General features: G+C 40.1%; 1 protein-coding gene across 1 annotated transcript in view; it reads right to left on the bottom strand.

The window, feature by feature from the left end:
- Window positions 1-20,075, bottom strand: part of CNTNAP5 (contactin associated protein family member 5) — an 884,418-nt gene that overhangs the window by 98,175 nt on the left and 766,168 nt on the right. The window contains exon 19 of the mRNA XM_007456361.1: window positions 10,897-11,121. Coding sequence (XP_007456423.1) covers window positions 10,897-11,121 — 225 coding nt within the window. The remainder of the gene's footprint in view (window positions 1-10,896; window positions 11,122-20,075) is intronic.

Genomic DNA, 20,075 nt, shown 5'->3' with positions numbered 1-20,075 from the left:
TGCGGAGCACAGGCTCCGGACGCGCAGGCCCAGCGGCCATGGCTCACGGGCCCAGCCGCTCCGCGGCACGCGGGATCCCCCCGAAACGGGGCACGAACCCGCGTCCCCTGCATCGGCAGGCGGACCCTCAAGCACTGCGCCACCAGGGAAGCCCAGGAATGCTATTTTTTCCCACTCAATAGCCTTGTGTGATTCAATGTGCACCACAGTGCAATTTGCCAAATATAAGAGATATCTGGCAAGCTCTTTTATTAGCAATGCTTTTATAAATATTCCAATGGGGTTTTAGCACTCGTATTTTGCCCCATCATTTCTGTCTGGCCCACCTTTTTAATTTTTTTAATTACTATTTTTAATTCAAGTATAGTTAATTTGCAATGTTGTGTTAGTCTCAAGTGTACAGTAAAATGATTCAGTTATATATATATATGTATATATATATATACACACACACATATATACATACATATATACACACACATATATATTCTTTTTCAGATTATTTTCCATTATGTTATTACAAGACATTGACTATAGTTCCCTGTACTATAGAGTAGGTCCTGTTTTTTATCTGTTCTATATATAGTAGCGTGTATATGTTAATCCCAAAGTCCTAATTATCCCTTCCCCATCTCCTCTCGTAACCCTAAGTTCATTCTCTACATCTGTGAGTCTATTTCTCTTTTGTAAATAAGTTCATTAATATCATTTTTTTTAGTTTCCACATATAAGCAATATCATATGATATTTGTGTTTCCCTGTCTGACTTACTTCATTTAATATGATAATCTCTAGGTCCATCCATGTCTGGCCCACCTTTTAAATAGGGTTCCATAAGCTAGGCACTGTGAAGTGAACATGGCATTCCTAACAGAGCACACACACTACGTGAAAGCTAATGTGAACACCAAGGAGAAACTGACAGGTCCCATGAGAGTAGTACACACAATACAAGGAGAGGTCAGGGCATAGAGCAGAATAGTTTACAAAAGTGAACCTAGCAGAGTTCAATTTTCAGCCACACTAGCTCAGCTGTGTGAACTTGAACAAGTCACTTAACTTTTCTGTGCCTAAGTATCCTCATCTGTAAAATGGGGAAATGTTGGCACTGACTCCATAGCCTTTGTGTGAGAATTGAATGAATGAACATATGCAGAGTGCTAAACCTGCAGCTTGGCACACATGACACACTTTATAATATTGGCTGCTATTAACTGTTTTCTAGCTAAGAGGTCGAGGGAAGTCTCCTGTGGTTGGTGGCAGGAATTTAAACTGGATTCGAAGGTTTAAAACCCCACTGCAGTGCTAGCTAGAGGATCCAGTTTTCAGAGCCTTCATTTCTAGGCATCAAGAGGTCAAGCTATTTATTAAAGTGGAAACACATTTTCAATAACTTTAAATTAAGAGCAATAATGATAATCCAAGTCTGACTTGTTGTACAAAAGGCAATTACCAGCACAGAACACTGAACGTGCCCTGGACTGTGGCCTTCTACTGAATTTGTTCCACATCTCGAGATAAAAGTATTTACGGCTCAAGTGGTCAAAGGAGAATAAAAACATGTCTTTTATTCTGAGAAAAGCTTTCTTCACACAGACTTCAACTACTTTGTTAATCCTTAAGCCTCTCATTAGAGTTCTAGTCCAAAAGCTCAATATTCAGCACCCCTACACACCAACTCTCTCCCCCAAGCTTTAAAAAAAAAAAAAAAAAAAAGGTGGCTTAGTCACCAGCCACCTCTTTGGTCTGTTTTGTAATAACCCTTCTTTGTACTTATCCCACATCTTTCATCTGAGTTCCTTAAGACCCTTTACAAACAGGATCTCATTAATCCTTAACAACACTGCTGTGAGGCCCTTGACTGCTGCAATTATCCCAAATTTACAGATGAAGAAACCAAGGCACCGAGTGCAGGCCTTTTCTCTCCTTACCAGCAAAGCAAATGATAATTTCTCATGTTGCGCACACTACATACACATGACAGTTGTAAGCAACCGGCCTCGTTGCAATAACAAACAGTTGCTCAATTCCTGGAACATTTCTGAAGAGTTATTTAAACTGGGAAAGTACAAGGTGAGAAGACCCTAAAGGCCTTCAAAAAAGAAAATCAAAGCAAGCCAGCTCCACAGAACCCCACTGCCCAAACACACTGCCTCTCACATGTGTATTACAGGGGACAGAGCAGAATCACAGGAAGAACACTTTTAAGGACATTACTACTCAATTAACAGAATTTATATTCATGTGCATATTCACTATGGTGTCTTTTGTGATGCCCTGGGAGGAGCTGCCCTCTCTCCCCAATATGGCCTCACTGTAATCCTATAAAGTCTTTTCATGGAGCATGGTATATACATCCTTCTCCCACTAGATTCAAAATACAGAATTCCATCCAAGATACTGAGGCCAACTATGTGCTAGGTACCCTGTTAGATGCTAACATTACAAAGATCAATTGTATATGGAAACTAACCTCAAGAATCTCCCAGAAGCCAACTACACTATATTCATGTTTCTATTCTCAGCACCTAGGATAGCATCCAGCTTATGATAGGTATTAGGGACTGAATGTTTGTATCCCCCTCAAATTCATATGTTGAAGCCCTATCTCTCTGTGTGGGTGTATTTGGAGATGGAGCCTCTAAGGAAGTAATTATGGTTAAATGAAGTTATAAGGGTGGAGCTCTGATCTAACAGGAAGAATGTTCTTTCCAGAAGAGATGTCTGCAACCCAAGGAAAGAGTTCCCACCAGACACCAACCCTGCTGACACACTGATCTCAGATGTTTGATCTCCAGAACTGTGAGAAAATACATTTCTGTAGATGGAGCCATCCAGTTTGCAACATTTTGTCATGGCGCCCCAGCCAATGAATACAGTAGGTATTCAACTGATGTTCATAGATTGAATTGCACTTTGTTATTTTTGTTCACCTTATTTCCATACGAGTCTTTGATTACCACTCTTCTCTCAGGGGCTTGGAACACAGAGTCAGTAGCTGCTGTCCCCCTATTTTGGTTTCCTTGACGCTGGCACATGCTGCCCAGCCTACTCCATAGCCAGAGGGGTTGGACTTGAAGGGAGGTATTTCCCAAATGCTTAACTGCATCTCCCCAGCTGTGTCCTGCTGAGCCTGACCTTGCAGGGAACAGACCTCTTCAACAGTTCATCGGTCCTTTGCATATACCCTGCTCATTTTTTTCCCCCCTCTTTCTCTGTCTTGTTTTGGAAACATCAGAAAAGTTTCCCAAAGGTCTGATTCAGAGGGCATTTGAGAAAAAGCCATTCTTAAGGTTAAAAAATATTTTTTTCCACATCATGTTTTTGTACATCAAAAGCTGCTGCCTTTGTCTGGTGACAGCAGCTCATGTGCAGGGTGGGCACCCTATATCTCATCTTTCTTCTTTCTGGGGGAATGTCCCCCTCATTAGGTGCTCTGCCTCCAGGGAATGTGAAATGCATATGCCCTCTTTATATTCAAATTGCATCCCAGTTATCCTGAAACCTGCACTTTACATGCATGCTCTGATCACCCAAGCATGCAGATAATTCATATTATTTTATTATCATCAATAAGAAAATATACACCGTGTTTTGTACTTTACAATCTATGAAGCACATCCTCTTGCATCATACCATTTGATCTTTGTCTTAACCTGATTGAGCTTCTATAACACAATACTGTATACTGAGTGACCCAAACAACAGAACTTTATTTTCTCACAGTCTTGGAGGCCAGCAAAACCAAGGTGCCAGCCAATTCAGTCTCTAGTGAGGGCTTTTCTCCTGGTTTGCAGACAACCACCTTCTCACTGTATTTCTACATGGCAGAGATGGAAATACAGAGAAAGACAGAGAGACAGAGAGAACAAGCTCTGGTGTCTCCTCTTACGATGACACTAACCCTATCAGGTCAGGGTTCCCCCTTATGACCTCATTTAACCTCATTACATTCTTACTATAAATACAGACACAATAAAGTCAGGGTTTTAACATATGAGTTTGATGAGGGCATGATTCAGTCCACAGTAATTATCAAGAACCTATGAGCACACCACAAAATAAAGGATCTCCCACAACACGGAGTAGAGAAAGAGAAATGATGACCGACATCCAGTCTTACTCATCATGCCTGCATTTCTCCATTCACGCCCACCCCTCAGCTTGGTGGACTAACTGAGTGATGATACTGGGGATGCCATTTCCTTCTGCCCATATCACTGTCCTTCCTCTAGAGGGAAAGGTGACCTCTCAAGGTCACATTGTGTTATAGCCATATTCTTGTGAAGTGGAGGACAGAAGTCTAGCAGGACCTAGTATCCCTGAGCAAGAGATGATTGGAAAGCTCAGAAATGTAGGAAATGAACCAACCTAAACAAAGTCTGGGTGCTAGCAAAAGACATGGGAATTTTAAATTCCAAGCAGCAAAGTGTTGTTTTATACAAGCCCAGAGACGAAAGTGATCAGGGCTTAGTAAGGCCAAGGAGACACGCCTTCTGAGGCATGCTTTTCTCAGTTGTTTATCAGGATTCTGTGGCTCTGAGGATCTCAAGCTTATGCCAGGGTCAGAGAGGGAGTGATGGGGGCAGCGTGAACTTTTGAAGGTCTCCAGTGAGAAAACAGCTGTTGAGGATTATACTTTGAAGACACTCCCTCTCTGGATTCCTCTTCATCCCTGTCTCCCTTGAGTCAGTCTGTTCCTGACGAAGTGACAGGAAGACGAAGTGTCTGGGTTCATCACTATTTCCTCCAAGGTATGTGCAATCACAAATGCAGACAGTGCATCTTATGAATATATATGGTAAAAAAAAAAAAAAAGACTGATAAAAAGAAAATGCTGAAGCAAAGTCAGACATACTATTTGGTGCTGGAAGGCAGTTGAGGAGCCACTGAGGGAAGGTGACCAGGAATCCTGTTTGGATTTTGTACCCAAGTGATTTCACCCTCGATTGATGCCCTTAGAATGATCACAGATTCTAAATTTAATTTTTTAAAAAAATTTCTACCATCAGGGAGCCAAGAGGGACAGATGATAAAAGAGTAGAAAAGGGAATTGATTGGTAAAAAAAAAAATCATATTTCATATGTGATGGGAATAAAAAGGAGAAAATGAGGAACAATCAAAGAAACAACTTATTTTATTAAAAAAATATATAATATCCAGGTAGAGAATACTGACTTATCTTTCAGGGACTAATTCAAGGGTCACTCTCCATTAAGAATTTTCTGACCCTCCCTCCCAGAAAGACTTGCTCACTCTACCTGGAACAGACCTCTATGCTAGTATTGCTGATACATTGTTGCCTTACTTGCTTTTATCTTTGTCACCAGACTAGATTCCTTAAAGGCAGGACAGGATCCAGTCTATCTCTGTCTCTCCCACACATGAAGTAGTGCCTGCCACATGGAAGATGCTTTGTGAATATTTGTTAAATGACAAGCATGAAGGAGAGCTGCCCCATACTGTGGGGAAGGCAGAGCCATCACTCAATAAAATGCTCTGAAAGCTGTGTCTCTTTTGAACATTCTCATCTCCTTCTCTAGACCATTTTCCTCCTTCAATGGCCCCTTCTCCTCCAATTGCCGTGCCTCTGAGAAGTTGCCTGTGGTCCCAAACCCTAGGTTCTTGAGGCACAATTGCCTTCTCTTTCCTAAGGACTCTCTGACCCCAAAATGTCTCCCTTTCTGCCTTTGTTCTTCCGTCTCAGAAATTAAAATCCTTTTCTTCCTTTAGGAAGCACCTGTTTTCATTTGAAAAGACAGGAGTGGCTTAACCTGAATGTCCAATTGGAGAAAATTAAAGAACAATGATCAAGGACAAAGAAGAATTCCAAACCTGCCAGATCAAACCCTGCCAGGGAGAGATTCACAAGCACGGCTTTGTATCCCTTTGCTCTTTTTCCTCCAGCCTGGGCCGCCTTATTAAATATATTTGCAAGCCATGTCTCCACGCCCTGGCTTCTTAACCAAGAGTGCTGAAATTGAAGCCACTTTATGTATGACATGGCCGTGGGCATTTTCTTCCTCTTGGGGAGAACAAACAAGGCTCCTTTTAAGAGTAACCCTCTCTTAATTTCCACCAGATTCCCAAAGGTGTCTTAAATCAAAGAAAGGTTAAGAAAGCTGTGCTAACAGAAAACTCTTCCCTCCACATCAGAGAGGTGTGGATCAATCTTATTATAAAATCCCTTCCATTGCTGTCCACCTGAAACTAACACAACATTGTAAATCAGCTATACTCCAATAAAAAAATTTTTAAAAATCCCTCCCAGGGACTTTCCCAAGTTAACTCTTTACTGTCTTTGCCCTCCTAATCTTTTTTTTTTTCCAATCTGTAAGTATTCTTTACTTTCATTAATATTTTCAGAGGTATATTTTCCACTGAAATGTATCAAAGTTGTGTTAAAAATATTTCTAGTTCCTTACAATTCAGTGTCCCCCATATTTTTCACTGACAATTAGGTCAGTGACCTAATACTATGAATGTATTGGGAACAAGTTGTAAGAATACCACTTCGTTTTTTGTTTTGTTTTGTTTTTTTCCGGGAGAAATAAGATCATTTTTATTGGTATTATTGCTGTGGGCAAAATGAGGCTAATAATAAAAGTTTGGGCCAGTGACTATTTGGGCTTACTATTTACAAAGTTGCAGTAATAATAATTGTGTACATATATATAGTATTTTCTAGTAGAAGCAGCACTTTAGCACATACTAACTCATCTTTTTTAATAACAGCTTTATGGGCTTCCCCGGTGGCGAAGTGGTTGAGAATCCACCTGCCAATGCAGGGGACATGGGTTCGATCTCTGGCCTGGGAAGATCCCACATGCCGCGGAGCAACTAAGCTCGTGTGCCACAACTACTGAGCCTGTGCTCTAGAGCCCATGAGCCACAACTACTGAGCCTGTGTGCTGCAACTACTGAAGCCCACGTGCCTAGAGCCCGTGCTCCACAATGAGGGAAGCCACTGAAATGAGAAGCCCGCGCACCGCAACGAAGAGTAGACCCCGCTCGCCACAACTAGAGAAAGCCTGCGTGCAGCAACGAAGACCCAACACAGCCAAAAATAAATAAATGAATAAATAAAATTTTTAAAAAATAACAGCTTTATGAAGGAGACAGGTATTATTCTCTGTGACTAAGTGAAGTCAGACAAAGAAAGACAAATATCATATGATATCACTTATATGTGGAATCTAAAAGAATAATACAAACGAACTTATTTATAAAACAGAAACAGGCTCACAGACTTAGAAAACAAACTTATGGTTAGCAAAGGGGAAAGGTCGGGGAGGAGGGATAACTTGGGAGGCTGGGCTTAACACACACACTACTATATATAAAATAGATAAACAACAAGGACCTACTGTATAGTGCAAGGAACTATACTCAGTACTCTGTAGTAACTTATATGGGAAAATAATCTGAAAAAGAACAGATATATGAGTATGTGTAACTAAATCAGTTTGCTGTACACCTGAAACTAACACAACACTGTAAATTAACTATAGTTCAACATAAAATAAAAAAATTTAGAAAAGCATACCACTTCTTAACTCTTTATAGAAGCATTTCTAAATCTGCAAATAAAGCCCTAGCAGAAAGAAATATAAATGTAAGACGACATAGGAAAGGAACAGAGAATCACGAAATCTAAGACTTGCCAAGAAACTAAGAGGTTATTTTTCTCTGCCATCCACTGCTGGAATTCTTATTATGGTTTCTCCAACAAATCATCATGTAATTATTATTCAAAAACCTCCAATGACAAGGAATTCACTGTCGCACAAGGCATTTTACTCTACCGTTGTAATCTCTGAATTCCTAGGAGATTGATCCTTCAAGTTAGGCAAAATCTCACTTCTACTTAGATTGCTTGAGAAATCTAGGCAACTGGATTCCCTCATGTATTTAGATTATCTTTCAAGAAGTTTAAGGTAGTGTCTGAGTCTCTCTTTATCCTGATTGTGTTGAGAGAGCACAGTATCCTGCATCCTGCTTACTTTTGTCAGTCTCCTGATCCTGTGCAGGGGGACTAATGACCAGAGAATCAATGACCCAGAGAATCAATAGAAGAATGAATGAATGAGCACTTATCTTAGTTGTGTCTCTGTAGGAGAAAGAGATGGTAGGAAAAGTCCAGCATCCTCAATCACTGAGTCTCCCAGCACTACCTACTACAACAAGAGGTCCCTAGAGCAATTGTGGTGGGGCAACGTGGGCGAGGATAGTGATTCTCTGAGATTGAGTAAGGGGATGGGGGACACCCCATTACTAATCATGGCTTGGACACCCATTTCCTGTATCTTAGACTGAGCTGCAAGGCCTGTACTTTTACACTAGCCCTGAGATCTAACCTTAAACCAAAAAACAAGGCACAAATATCTCCTTGCTTCCTGCATTTAGCCAGGGTTTAAAACATGTAAATGCCTATGGGGTCAGGTAGAGCCTTCAATGAAGTGAGGCATTAGAGTATAAGAAAATAAAGGTTAAGGCAGAATTCAAGAATGCCTTCCCAACCAGCAAGGACCTGCTGTATAGCACAGGGAACTATACTCAATATTTTGTAATCGCCTATAAGGGAAAAGAATCTGAAAAAAAAAAGTTATATATGTATATATAACTGAATCACTTTGCTGGACACCTGAAACTAACAAAACATTGTAAATCAGCTGTACTTCAATTAAAAAAGAGAAAAGAATGCCTTCCCAATATATGCTGTCTTTCAAAATATAACACTCTTAGTTTACCCCTTATGGTCAAGAATACCTACTAGACTTGGGGAGGGAAGACTGAATCCCAGCTCTCTCCTTACTTGCTGTGGGATTTTAAGCAAGTTATTTAATGTCTGGCTATATGCCTTAGATTCTACAACTCTAAGATACTGATTCTGTTAATACCAGTAATCACACAGGATTATTGTGAGGCTTAAGTGCTCTGTACTAATTAGAATAGTGCCCAGCATAGAGTTGAATATCTATATTATAATAGACTATACGGAGTAATATATATGTAATGTGATATAGTTATTTCCGTTACACAGTCTGTAACCATAAGCATGATCCTGCAGAACAACACCTAAAAGGTGCTTTTGGGGAAATCTGACATCTCAGTTCTCTGTAACCATCTGACTATAGTCCAGTCCCAACAGAGCAGGATGATCTAGTTTAGAGGAAAGATTGCTGGGCTGACTATCCAGAGACCTGGCATCTGGCCCTAGCTGTGTCATGAATTAACTGGCTGGCCTAGGTTAATCCGTCAATCCATGCCTTAGTGTCCTCAGCCAGCCTTATTGACCTTACAGAGACATTTTAGGGGCAAGAGTTAAAAACTGACATGTTGCTATAATGGTCCTAATCATACAGAGTTCTGCTGATAAATAAGAGGTCTAATAACCCATAAGGTTTTCCTTTTCTCTTGCAGTCTTTCAAGACCAGGCAGTCTTGGATGACCATTCATTACCCTAGTTTCTCTATCTCCTTTTTTTCTTCCCTTCCATGTTGCTTTTAGGATGAATGAGTCCTTTAGAGTTAGCCATTGTTATTATTATTGTAAATCAGGCCCGATTCAACCCACAGGTCCACCAGTTTTGAACCTTGCTTGAGGTCCACATATCATTCTTCATTATCTAGTTCATACCTAGTTGGAAAAGATGACACAAGGAAGAATAAACCCAAGTAAAAGTAGAGCAAGAGAAATTTCTAAAGTTTCCACATAAGGTCTAGAGAGGGCACAATGTGTGCTGTGTATCCCCAGCTTCCTGTATGCTCCCTGCCAGTGCCACAGTCCATCCCTGTGGTGGATGGTTCAAAAGCCCAAACTCATCTCATTATATAGCAAGTTACAAGAGGGGAAAAGAAATTCTCAATCATAGAAAAGTGTTCTTTGAGACCATACTACAGGGATGTCCACATCTGCCCTCTTCGCCTGTTCCAACTGTTCTCTAGGAGTTTGATCTGAGTGTCCTTGGTCGTGACTACATAAACTGTCCTCATCACTGCAGGGTAGAATTATGTAGTGTGAAGAACAAACCTGGCTTCTGCTAACAGCCATCAAAACTGATGCCCTGGGCTTCCCTGGTGGCGCAGTGGTTGAGAGTCCGCCTGCCGATGCAGGGGACACGGGTTCATGCCCTGGTCTGGGAAGATCCCACCTGCCGCGGAGCGGCTGGGCCCGTGAGCCATGGCCGCTAAGCCTGCGCGTCCAGAGCCTGTGCTCCGCAATGGGAGAGGCCACAACAGTGAGAGGCCCGCGTACGGCAGAAAAAACCAAAAAAAAACCAAACACACCAAAAAACTGATGTCCTTCAACAGTCCTTGTACTCATTGGGTTCTAGCCCCTTTATCATTCTAATCTTCACATATTTCCTTTTGTCCACATTCTTTCCAAAATCTGATTCTCAGCACCCAGCCCCATACTTCACAAGGTTATGACTCACACACACTACTTTTCTCTAAGACCCAGGCATTCAGCTTTTATTAATACAGCCTCTGCATTTATGCCAGTTGCTTTAACAGTCCTCAGTAAAGGATCCTGCAGCAAAGACGACAGGATATATGTGAGGAGTGTCGTTCTGAAATTCAGATACGCTGATGATATGCTCCTTTACACTTAATGGATTGCAGCACAGAATAAATAATAAAGAATGACTGCTACACAGTTGAAGCAAATTAAAGTCAATGTATTCGAGACTTCAGCAGTGAATTGACACAGCTCCTGAATACCAATTGCAACTCATAAAGGAAAAGCACAATCAAAGGTTGGACTGGAGATCTGGAAAGACACTGCCCAGGTGGGACCACATTAAGCTGAAATTATGCAGAGTTCTGGAGGGTATGTACTGGCCCTCCAGCACAGAATAACACTCCATCAGGCTTCATGCCAACAGAACTCACCATTCTTGCAGAGCAAGACAGCCAGGTATCCCTGAGAAGAAGAGTTGATACAGAGCAGGAGGCTGGGTGCCTGGGCTGTCACAAAGCTCAATGCAATGTTTTCTTTGGATGGGGCTGCATCTGCATAAATCGCTGAGGAAGAGAGGCTTATATTCTTGGTCACCGGGTAGGGTTCTTGAAACATGTAAGTCACTGAAGTACCAGCCTCAAAGACAGCAGAAACCTCTGCAAAATATCAGAGGGGAAAGCACACATTAAAACATTTGGTCGAGTGTTCAGGAGAGCCATCATTGCTTGTTTCTTGTTTCCTGTGCATCGGTCACTGTGTGAGAGTTTTTATATGAATTATAGAATATGCTTCCCACAATAATTTTGAAGTGGCAGAAATCACCATTTCTATTTACAGATGAAAAACATGAGGCTTGCCGGGGTTAAGCACCTTGAACAAGGTTGTGTGGCTAGAAGAGAGAGCTCAGATGTGCACTGTAAAATGTAGGACCAGTTTCACATATATCTGCAGAATAACTACCACATGCCCGGCTGATTTCTCAAGAAACAAAGAGGAGATGTCCCGGCCTCCTGCATAGTAGAGAGAAATTGCACCAGGATTATCTTACTTTCAAAACTGAAATCCCAACAATTCTGGTTTATGTTTTTCTCGTGGGTCAGGAGGGTGTTAAGTGGGCTCAAAACTACTAAGAGTAGTACATTGGGAAAGAAAGTAATTCTCTATGGTGTTGGGTAAAGTGTGAAGACCCGTGGAAATGGAGGAGAGGAAATCTGTGGAAAGAGTAGGAAAGGCATAGGTATCCAATTCCTGGACTCAATTATTTTATTTTAATTTTTTTTAATTTGAAGGATAGTTGATTTACAGTATTCTGTTAGTTTCAGGTGTACAGCACAGTGATTCAATTTTACATAATATGTATCTATTCTTTTTCAGATTCTTTTCCCTTATAGGTTATTACAAAATATTGAGTATAGTTCCCTGAGCTATACAGTAGGTCCTTTCTGGTTATCTCTTTTATATATAGTAGTGTGTTTAGGTTAACCCCCAAATCCTAATTTATCTCTCCCCCCTTTCCCCTTTGGACTCAATTATTTTAAATATCTAGGGAATTGGTTTTCAATTCCAAAATAGAGCAAAGACTTTGGCAAATAGGCATTCCCATGGGAAACAATTCCTACAGCACAACATAGAGGATACAGATCTGCTATCACCATTGGGAAGGGAAGCCTCTACAGACTGATGACATTCAATTAGCAGGAGCAGGAATCACCCAATCCTCCCTGTATAATGTCTTCACTCCAACTGCTATCATTTTAGTTCAGTGGAATCAGCAAGGATCCAGTTTCACCACTGGATCTGAAGCCTCCTTTGATTTCATACTAGCTGTGTGGTTCCAGGCAAGTTAGTCAAACCCATAGAGATGGTTTTCTCACCCGGCAAATGGGAAACATAACACCTCCCTCAACAATATTTCTGGGCGGATAAACGAGAGGATATGTTAAAGCACTTAAGAGAGTTACCACCATAGTTTAAACATACAGACTCTCCATATTAGAAGAGAATTCAACCTCAACCCATACTAATGCCCATCACAAAATATATCTGTTTGATGACTGAACATGCATCCAAGTGCTGGGATATTTTCTTCTTTGAATCAGGGCTGCTCTTAAGTTTACTTTCAATTTTATCTCTACACAGTATCAGGGCATGGAGCAAAGGTTCCTCGGTAGAACAACAGAGCTTGGATCTGCAACAAACCTCTGCTATGAAAACAGCACATTAGACATGAATCTATTTTGTTTTTCTTTTTTTTTAATTGAAGTATAGTTGACTTACAATGTTGTATTGGTTTCAGGTGTACAGCAATGTGATTCAGTTATACATACATATATATATATTTTTTTCAGATTCTTTTCCCTTATTACAAAATATTGAGTATAGTTCCTTGTGCTATACAATAGGTCTTTGTTGGTTAAAAAACACATGAGTCGGGCTTCCCTGGTGGCGCAGTGGTTGAGAGTCCATCTGCCGATACAGGGGACACGGGTTCGTGCCCCAGTCTGGGAAGATCCCCCATGCCACGGAGCGGCTGGGCCCATGAGCCATAGCTGCTGAGCCTGCGCGTCTAGAGCCTGTGCTCCGCAACGGGAGAGGCCACAACAGTGAGAGGCCCACATACCGCAAAAAACAAACAAACAAAACAACATGAATCTATATTGGCATAATTAATTTCTCTTTTTCCTGAAAGATTGAGTATCCGCAATTCCCCATGAAGTTCTCTGATTGAGTTGGTGGCACCTAGAACATGATCAAACCTGGCTTTTGCTTCCTAATTCCATTGCAAATTTTTTCTACCTTTGTGAAAATTCTGTAACAGCCTGTCACGGTGCCAAAAAAATTAAAGTTGCATATTTATGCATATTGCTTAGCAGACTGGGAGACTGGGAATACCGGTTCCTTTTCACTAAAGATTCAGAGAAAGTGTTCTGCATTTTGCATGCAGGTTAGAAAATCATTGGTGCTCCTGATTACAGAGATATGTGCAGAAACTGGCGACAGGAGGGTTCTAGTTGATCATCAGCTAGATTCAAGCACTCTTCTCAAGTGAATTTCCTTGGGGACATTTGGTCTGCCTTTTGAGCTACTATCTCCTAGTTAACAGAGTAATGGTTTTTATGGGATATTCATGTGTGTGTTCAAATGTAAGTATAATTCAGATCATTCTGTCATGAATAGTATATTAGATACAGGCATTCATATTACATTTTTTCCTTATACTTAAGATAGGAAATTAAAATGAAAAGCACTTTTAAACTAGAGCTGCCCTACCAAATTCTGTCTTCCCTCCTCCCCAGCCCCAGTTGTATTTTTATTTATTTAGATATTGTGAAGTTCAACCTAAAACTAAATTCAGCAAAATACCTGGATTTGATTATTCTCTCATTTTCTTTTCTTTTATAATCTAAGAGTTTGAGCTCTCTGATCATATTTGAGCTCTCTGATCATATTTGAGCTCTCTGATTGATTTATCTGAACATCTGAAACCACTGGGCTAAATGAAAGAAAAATCTTCACTTGAAGGTGATTATTACCAATGACCATCATGCTACTCTAGGGCCATGGTAACCAATATTAGCAACATTCTTTGAGTACCTACCTGGTGGAAGAAACTGCTGATTAGGTTCTGAGAAGACAGGACACACATGAAAAGAAATAAGACCGATGGAAGGTGGCCTTGGATGTGATGTGTGAATGACAGAGACATTGAGTCCCAGAGTTGAATGCCTCTGTGGGCGGGAGCAGCGTGAGAAGACCTGAAAGAGGAGCTTGGTATTGACTAGGCCTTAAAGTGTGTAGTGAACTCAGAGCAGATGCTATGAGTCAGGGTGGTGCTGGAGAGGCTGTGTATCTCCAAGGCAGCCTTGGAGTCAGATTGACGTGGGCCTGGACCCTATCTGTGCACTCCTCTTGCTTTCTCATGAGATCCCATCAACTGCTGGCTATTCATACACAAACAAGGATGAATTCAATCTCGTGGTGGGCAGACAGGTTGGAAGAGAGGATGTAAAGGGACAGCACATAGTAGGAACTCAATAAACAACAGCTGGTCTTAATAATAGTAATAGAAATAGATTTAGAATTAGAATAAGTATAAAGACCAGGCCTTAATGAATAGGCTAGCGTTTCCATAGAAATCAGTCTGTCTGTAAGTAATTCAGAATAACTTCAAACAAACTGAAAATAAATGAAAGAAATGGGAATTTGAATGCTGAGTGGATATTTCATAGTATTAATAAGTTATTAAAATTGTCTTACTATAACAGTCCTGTGGATACATATTTTTATGTCATCTTTTAACAATACATATTGCAGTATTTATAGAACTGATGTGATATCTGGAATTTGCTTCAAAATAATCAAATTTCCTGGTGGTCCAGTGATTAAGAATTCACCTTCCAATGCAGGGGATGCAGGTTTGATCCCTGGTTGGGGAACTAAGATTCCACATGTTGTGGGGCAAGTAACTACTGAGCCCATACACTCTGGAGCCCGCATGCCACAACTAGAGAGAAGCCTGCACACCACAATAAAGAGCCCACATGCTGCAACTAAGACCCGACACAGCCAAATAAATAAATAAATAAATAAATAAATAAAGTAATAATAGGAGGAGGGATGTTAGGCTATAGACGAAATAAAAATGATCATGAGTTAATAGTTGTTGAAGCTAAATAATGAATGCATGGAGGTTCTGAAACCCTCCTACTATAGTGCATAATTAAATTTTTCTGTAATAAAAAGCAAAAAAAAAAATATATAAGATGGCAGGAAGGTATATATTATAGAATTTTTTCAACAGGCTTTTGGCAATTGCTAAAATTACCCAAATATGTATACTATTTTTTCACTGAAATTCCATTATTAAGGGAATAATAAATACATGTGTTTATCACAGCATTATTTATGTGCAAAATTTGGGGCAATCTAAAATTCCAAAGCAATAGTAAGAGCATTTACTGAGACTTTATAGGCCAGGCATTATCTCAATTGTTATGTGAAGTGCTCGTTAAATTTCCATCACAATCTTTCATGAAGAATTCCTGAATTTTCCACATTTTACAGACAAGAAAACCAAGGAATTGTGAGGTTGAATTACATAACCAGTGTCACACAGTGTAGACTGTAGATGAGCCAGAATCTGAACACAGGCAGGACTGGTACCAGAGTTCTACTACTGCTACACTAAAATGTTCTGTGATATAATAGGTCAAATACACAGAAGCAATTCCACCAGATGGAATATATTGCAATCATTAAAACTGATGAATTATACAGGAATGGCTATGAAATGAAATAAAGAAAATTCAGAATATAAAATGGAATAGACAGAATTATCTCAGCTACACTAAATGCAAAGAAAAGAGCTACAAGAAAATCAGATTTCCTTTTTAATGGTTGTCTTTGAATGATTAGCTTGTTTTTATTTTTCTAGGTTTCCAGATGTATTTTCAAATAGAATTCCAAATATATTATCTAGAGTGTTTAATTCAAAAAATTTAAATGACCATCATACCTAGACACTTCAGATAGTGGTTGGGGTAGAGGTGGGCTACAGACAAGTACACAGATGGTATTGGAACAACCGGATAGTCACAAGCAAAAGAATAAAGTAGGACCCCTACCTTACACCATATACAGAAATTAACTCAAAATTTATCAAAGACTAAATGTGAGACCTAAAACTACAAAACTCTTAGAAGAAAACATAGACATAAATCTTCATTACCTTGGATTAGACAATGGTTTCATAGATATAACACCAAAACACCACCACCACCAAAAAAAATAGATAAATTGGACTTGTAAAAATTAAAAATTTTATGCTTCAAAAGATATTGTCAAGCAAGTGAAAAGGGGAGAAACATTTTTCAAATCATATATCTATTATGAGAGTTATGTTCAGAATATAAAAAAATCCTACAATCAAACAATAAAAAGAAAAATAACGCAGTTTAAAAATGGGCTATAGATTTGAACAGACATGCAAAGAAGATGCACACTTGGCCAATAAGTACATGAAACAGTGTTTGACATTATCAGTCATTAAAAAATGCAAGTCAAAATTACAATGTGATATTCTTTCACACATTCACAGCAGAATGTGTCTTATGGAAAAGATAGTAACAAGTGTTGGTGAAGATGTGGAGAAATTGGAATGCTCATACATGGCTGGTAAGAATGTAAAATGGAGAGGTTACTTTGAAAACAGTTTGGCAGTTCCTCAAAGAGTTAGACAACATGTAATTACTATACGACTCAGCAATCCCATCTGTAGGTATATACCCAAGGGAACATAAAACATAAGTTGATACAAAAAATGTACATGAGTGTGAATAGCAGCATTATTCATAATAGCCAAAATAAATGGAAACATCCATGTCCATCGCCTAATGAATGGATAAACAAAATGTGGCGCATCCACACAATGGAATACTCTTTTGGAAATAAAAGGAAGTAAAGCACTGAAAAATCCACAGCACAGACGAACCTTGAAAACATTATGCTAAGTGAAAGAAACCAGACACAAAAAGGCCATTTATTGTATGATTCTATATATTTTTGAAATATCCAGAATAGGCAATTCCTAGTGACAGACAGTTAGATACATGGTTTCCAGGGACTGGGAGAAAGGTGAATAGCTCCTAAGGGGTATGAGATTCCTTTTGGGGATGATGAAAACATGCTAATATTATGGAGTGGTGATGGTCATGCAAGTTTGTGAATATAGTAAAACCCCCTGAATTGTACTGTTGAAAAGGGTGAATTGGGGGTATGTAAATTACATCCAAAAATAGAAAAAGAGAAACACATACATAAAACAATAACAAAAAAACCCCTACATATTTGAATCCTATTAACACATTCCTGTACAGGATGAAATTAGGGTAAAAAACGGGAAAAAAAAGGGCTTCCCTGGTGGCGCAGTGGTTGAGAATCTGCCTGCTAATGCAGGGGACACGGGTTCGAGCCCTGGTCTGGGAAGATCCCACATGCCGCGGAGCAACTGGGCCCGTGAGCCACAACTACTGAGCCTGCGTGTCTGGAGCCTGTGCTCCACAACAAGAGAGGCCACGACAGTGAGAGGCCCGCGCACTGCGATGAAGAGTGGCCCCCGCTTGCCACAACTAGAGAAAGTCCTTGCACAGAAACGAAGACCGAACACAGCCAAAAATAAAATAAATAAATAAATTAAAAGGAGGCTCAACATTAAAAAAAACGGGAAAAAGGAATCAAAAAATGCTGGATGAACCTCCAGCTCTGACATTTATTAGCAGTCACTAAACCAGTGTGATGGTCAGTATTTTTACATGTTAAATGCAAATATTGCTTCTTCCCTCCTAGCTTGGGGATAAGGAATAAATGTTGCAGTCAATAACTGCTAGCTAGTTTGTGATACATTCCTTTGAATCACACTCAGAAACAGAAAATGGGTCAATAGACAGTGGTTCTAGCCCAGTCATTGGTCATGGACAAATGTCCTTAATTCTACACCAGATATTTCCAGGATTGGCAGCCCCTAAAATATACGTGCCATGGAAAGTTAACATAAAAGACTCCCCTAACAGAAAATAGCTTTATCCAGGACAATCTTGGAGCTAAGGGCTCCCATTTGTGTCCCAAGCCACACTTCTCAGAGCCAACTGGCATTTCTCAAAGATGCGTTTAAAAGGTTCATCTTACATACTTTGCAACTGCTGAATATAAAGGGAATGATTTCCTTAGATTTATGAGATGGGGGAAAAGTTCACAGTGAAATATGAAGGAAGCTGAAAAGGCTAAGCAAATATCTGTCAAACTAAAACATGGGGAGAGAGCACAGCAGATATTTCAAGAAATACAGTCAAAAGATGCAGTGGCATGGGCAGAAGATAATGAATAGGAATTGTTTCAGAGAAAGGAACCAATGGGAAATTAGGCTAAATTTAGAGCAAGATGATCTATGAGATGTTTGAATAATGTCTCTGGAGAAATACAGAAATGTCTACTGTTTTTCTTTAATTTTTTTCCCAAACAGACACTGGGTATAGATCTTGTAAAATAATGCTAGTATATTTTAGGGACTGGGTTTGGTGGTGTTTATTCTGCATTTGCTTCTTCTACCCTAAAAGAAGCAGTGGGGCCAGTCTAAGGGTGGCATTCAAAATTTCAGAGGAGGGCTTCCCTGGTGGCGCAGTGGTTGAGAGTCCGCCTGCCGATGCAGGGGACACGGGTTCGTGCCCCGGTCCGGGAAGATCCCACATGCTGCGGAGCGGGGGGGCCCCGGGAGCCATGGCCGCTGAGCCTGCGCGTCCGGAGCCTGTGCTCTGCAACAGGAGAGGCCGCAACAGTGAGCGGCCCACGTAACCCCAAAAAAAAAAAAAAAAAAAAAAAAAAAAAAAATTCAGGGGAAGTTATTCCAGAGACTTCCACCAGTGTGAAAATGCAGGAGCACTTTGTTTTAGAGAGCCTACTGGGGTGGGATCTCTTATTTCGAGCTCCCATGTAGGACCGACACTCTGTTGGCCCTGTAATATCTACCATTAATTTTCTCCTGAGGAGCTCAATGCTTCCCAGCAATAACAAGCAAGTAATTCAAACTAATTGGGGAGGAGGCCAGTGTCAATGAATGAAGAGCTTAAATTATAGTCCTTCAAAGAGAACACTGGGTGCTTTTTCCCCTGCTGTCTTTAAGTTCCAAGAGTAAGTTGAACTAAAATAAAGCATTGTTTGTTAAGGGTGTGCTTGAAAAATGTGTTTTAATGAACTGCCAAGAATTATTTGTAATTGCCATCATTGTCTGTATGTAAACGGTGTTTCAAAGGGATTAAAACATTTTGTTTTAATAGTTTAAATGCTTCTCTTGAAATATTGTTTACATTCTTGGTCAACAAACTTTTTTTCCATCAATAAAATAAACTTTAAAAGATTCTCCGAAGATTGATAGTAGACCAAATCTTTTGTCCTTCTAGTTGAAAAATACTAAGTATGGATACTGAATAATGAGTTTTTACAGTTTGTCATTATTTTTAATTGATCCAGAGAATTTACACCATAACCATCATTCCTTGTTTAAGGTGTATATCCAACATATTTAGCTTTTATCAATGACATGAATTCATAAGATTAGGAGGGTGTGTGGAAAGGCACTGGGGCAGGGAATTTTTTTCTTTTTTGGCCGCAGGGTGCAGCATGTGGGATCTTAGTTCCCCGACCAGGGATGGAACGTGTGCCCCCTGCATTGGAAGTGTGGAGTCTTAACCACTGGACGACCAGGGAAGTCCCTAGGGCAGGGATTTTGACTCCTGTGCTCTATTCTCAGCCCCCTGGGGAATTAATGTGAATCTTCGGGCAAGACTTTTAAAGCCTCAGACCCCACTCATGTCATCTGCAGAACAGGGAGATTTTACTAAATACATGATGTGGATTTTACTAACTCACCTACACTCTCCATACTGTAAAATGATTTACAATGGCTTCAAGGTCTCTAAGGTTTTCCAAGGCTAGATTCTATAATTCTTTGATTACATTTGTAGATGGAGAAATTGGAAATGGAAAGGTTAGTACAACAGAAATGACAGTCTATCTCTCCCGGGGCTCAACTGGCTCTAGGTCACATCAAGTGTGTTTT

This window comes from Lipotes vexillifer, unplaced genomic scaffold (genome assembly GCF_000442215.2).
Source record: "Lipotes vexillifer unplaced genomic scaffold, Lipotes_vexillifer_v1.1 scaffold3, whole genome shotgun sequence".
Taxonomy (NCBI): domain Eukaryota; kingdom Metazoa; phylum Chordata; class Mammalia; order Artiodactyla; family Lipotidae; genus Lipotes; species Lipotes vexillifer.
Note: the sequence above shows the minus strand (reverse complement) of the source record. Positions and strands in the feature narration are given on the sequence as shown.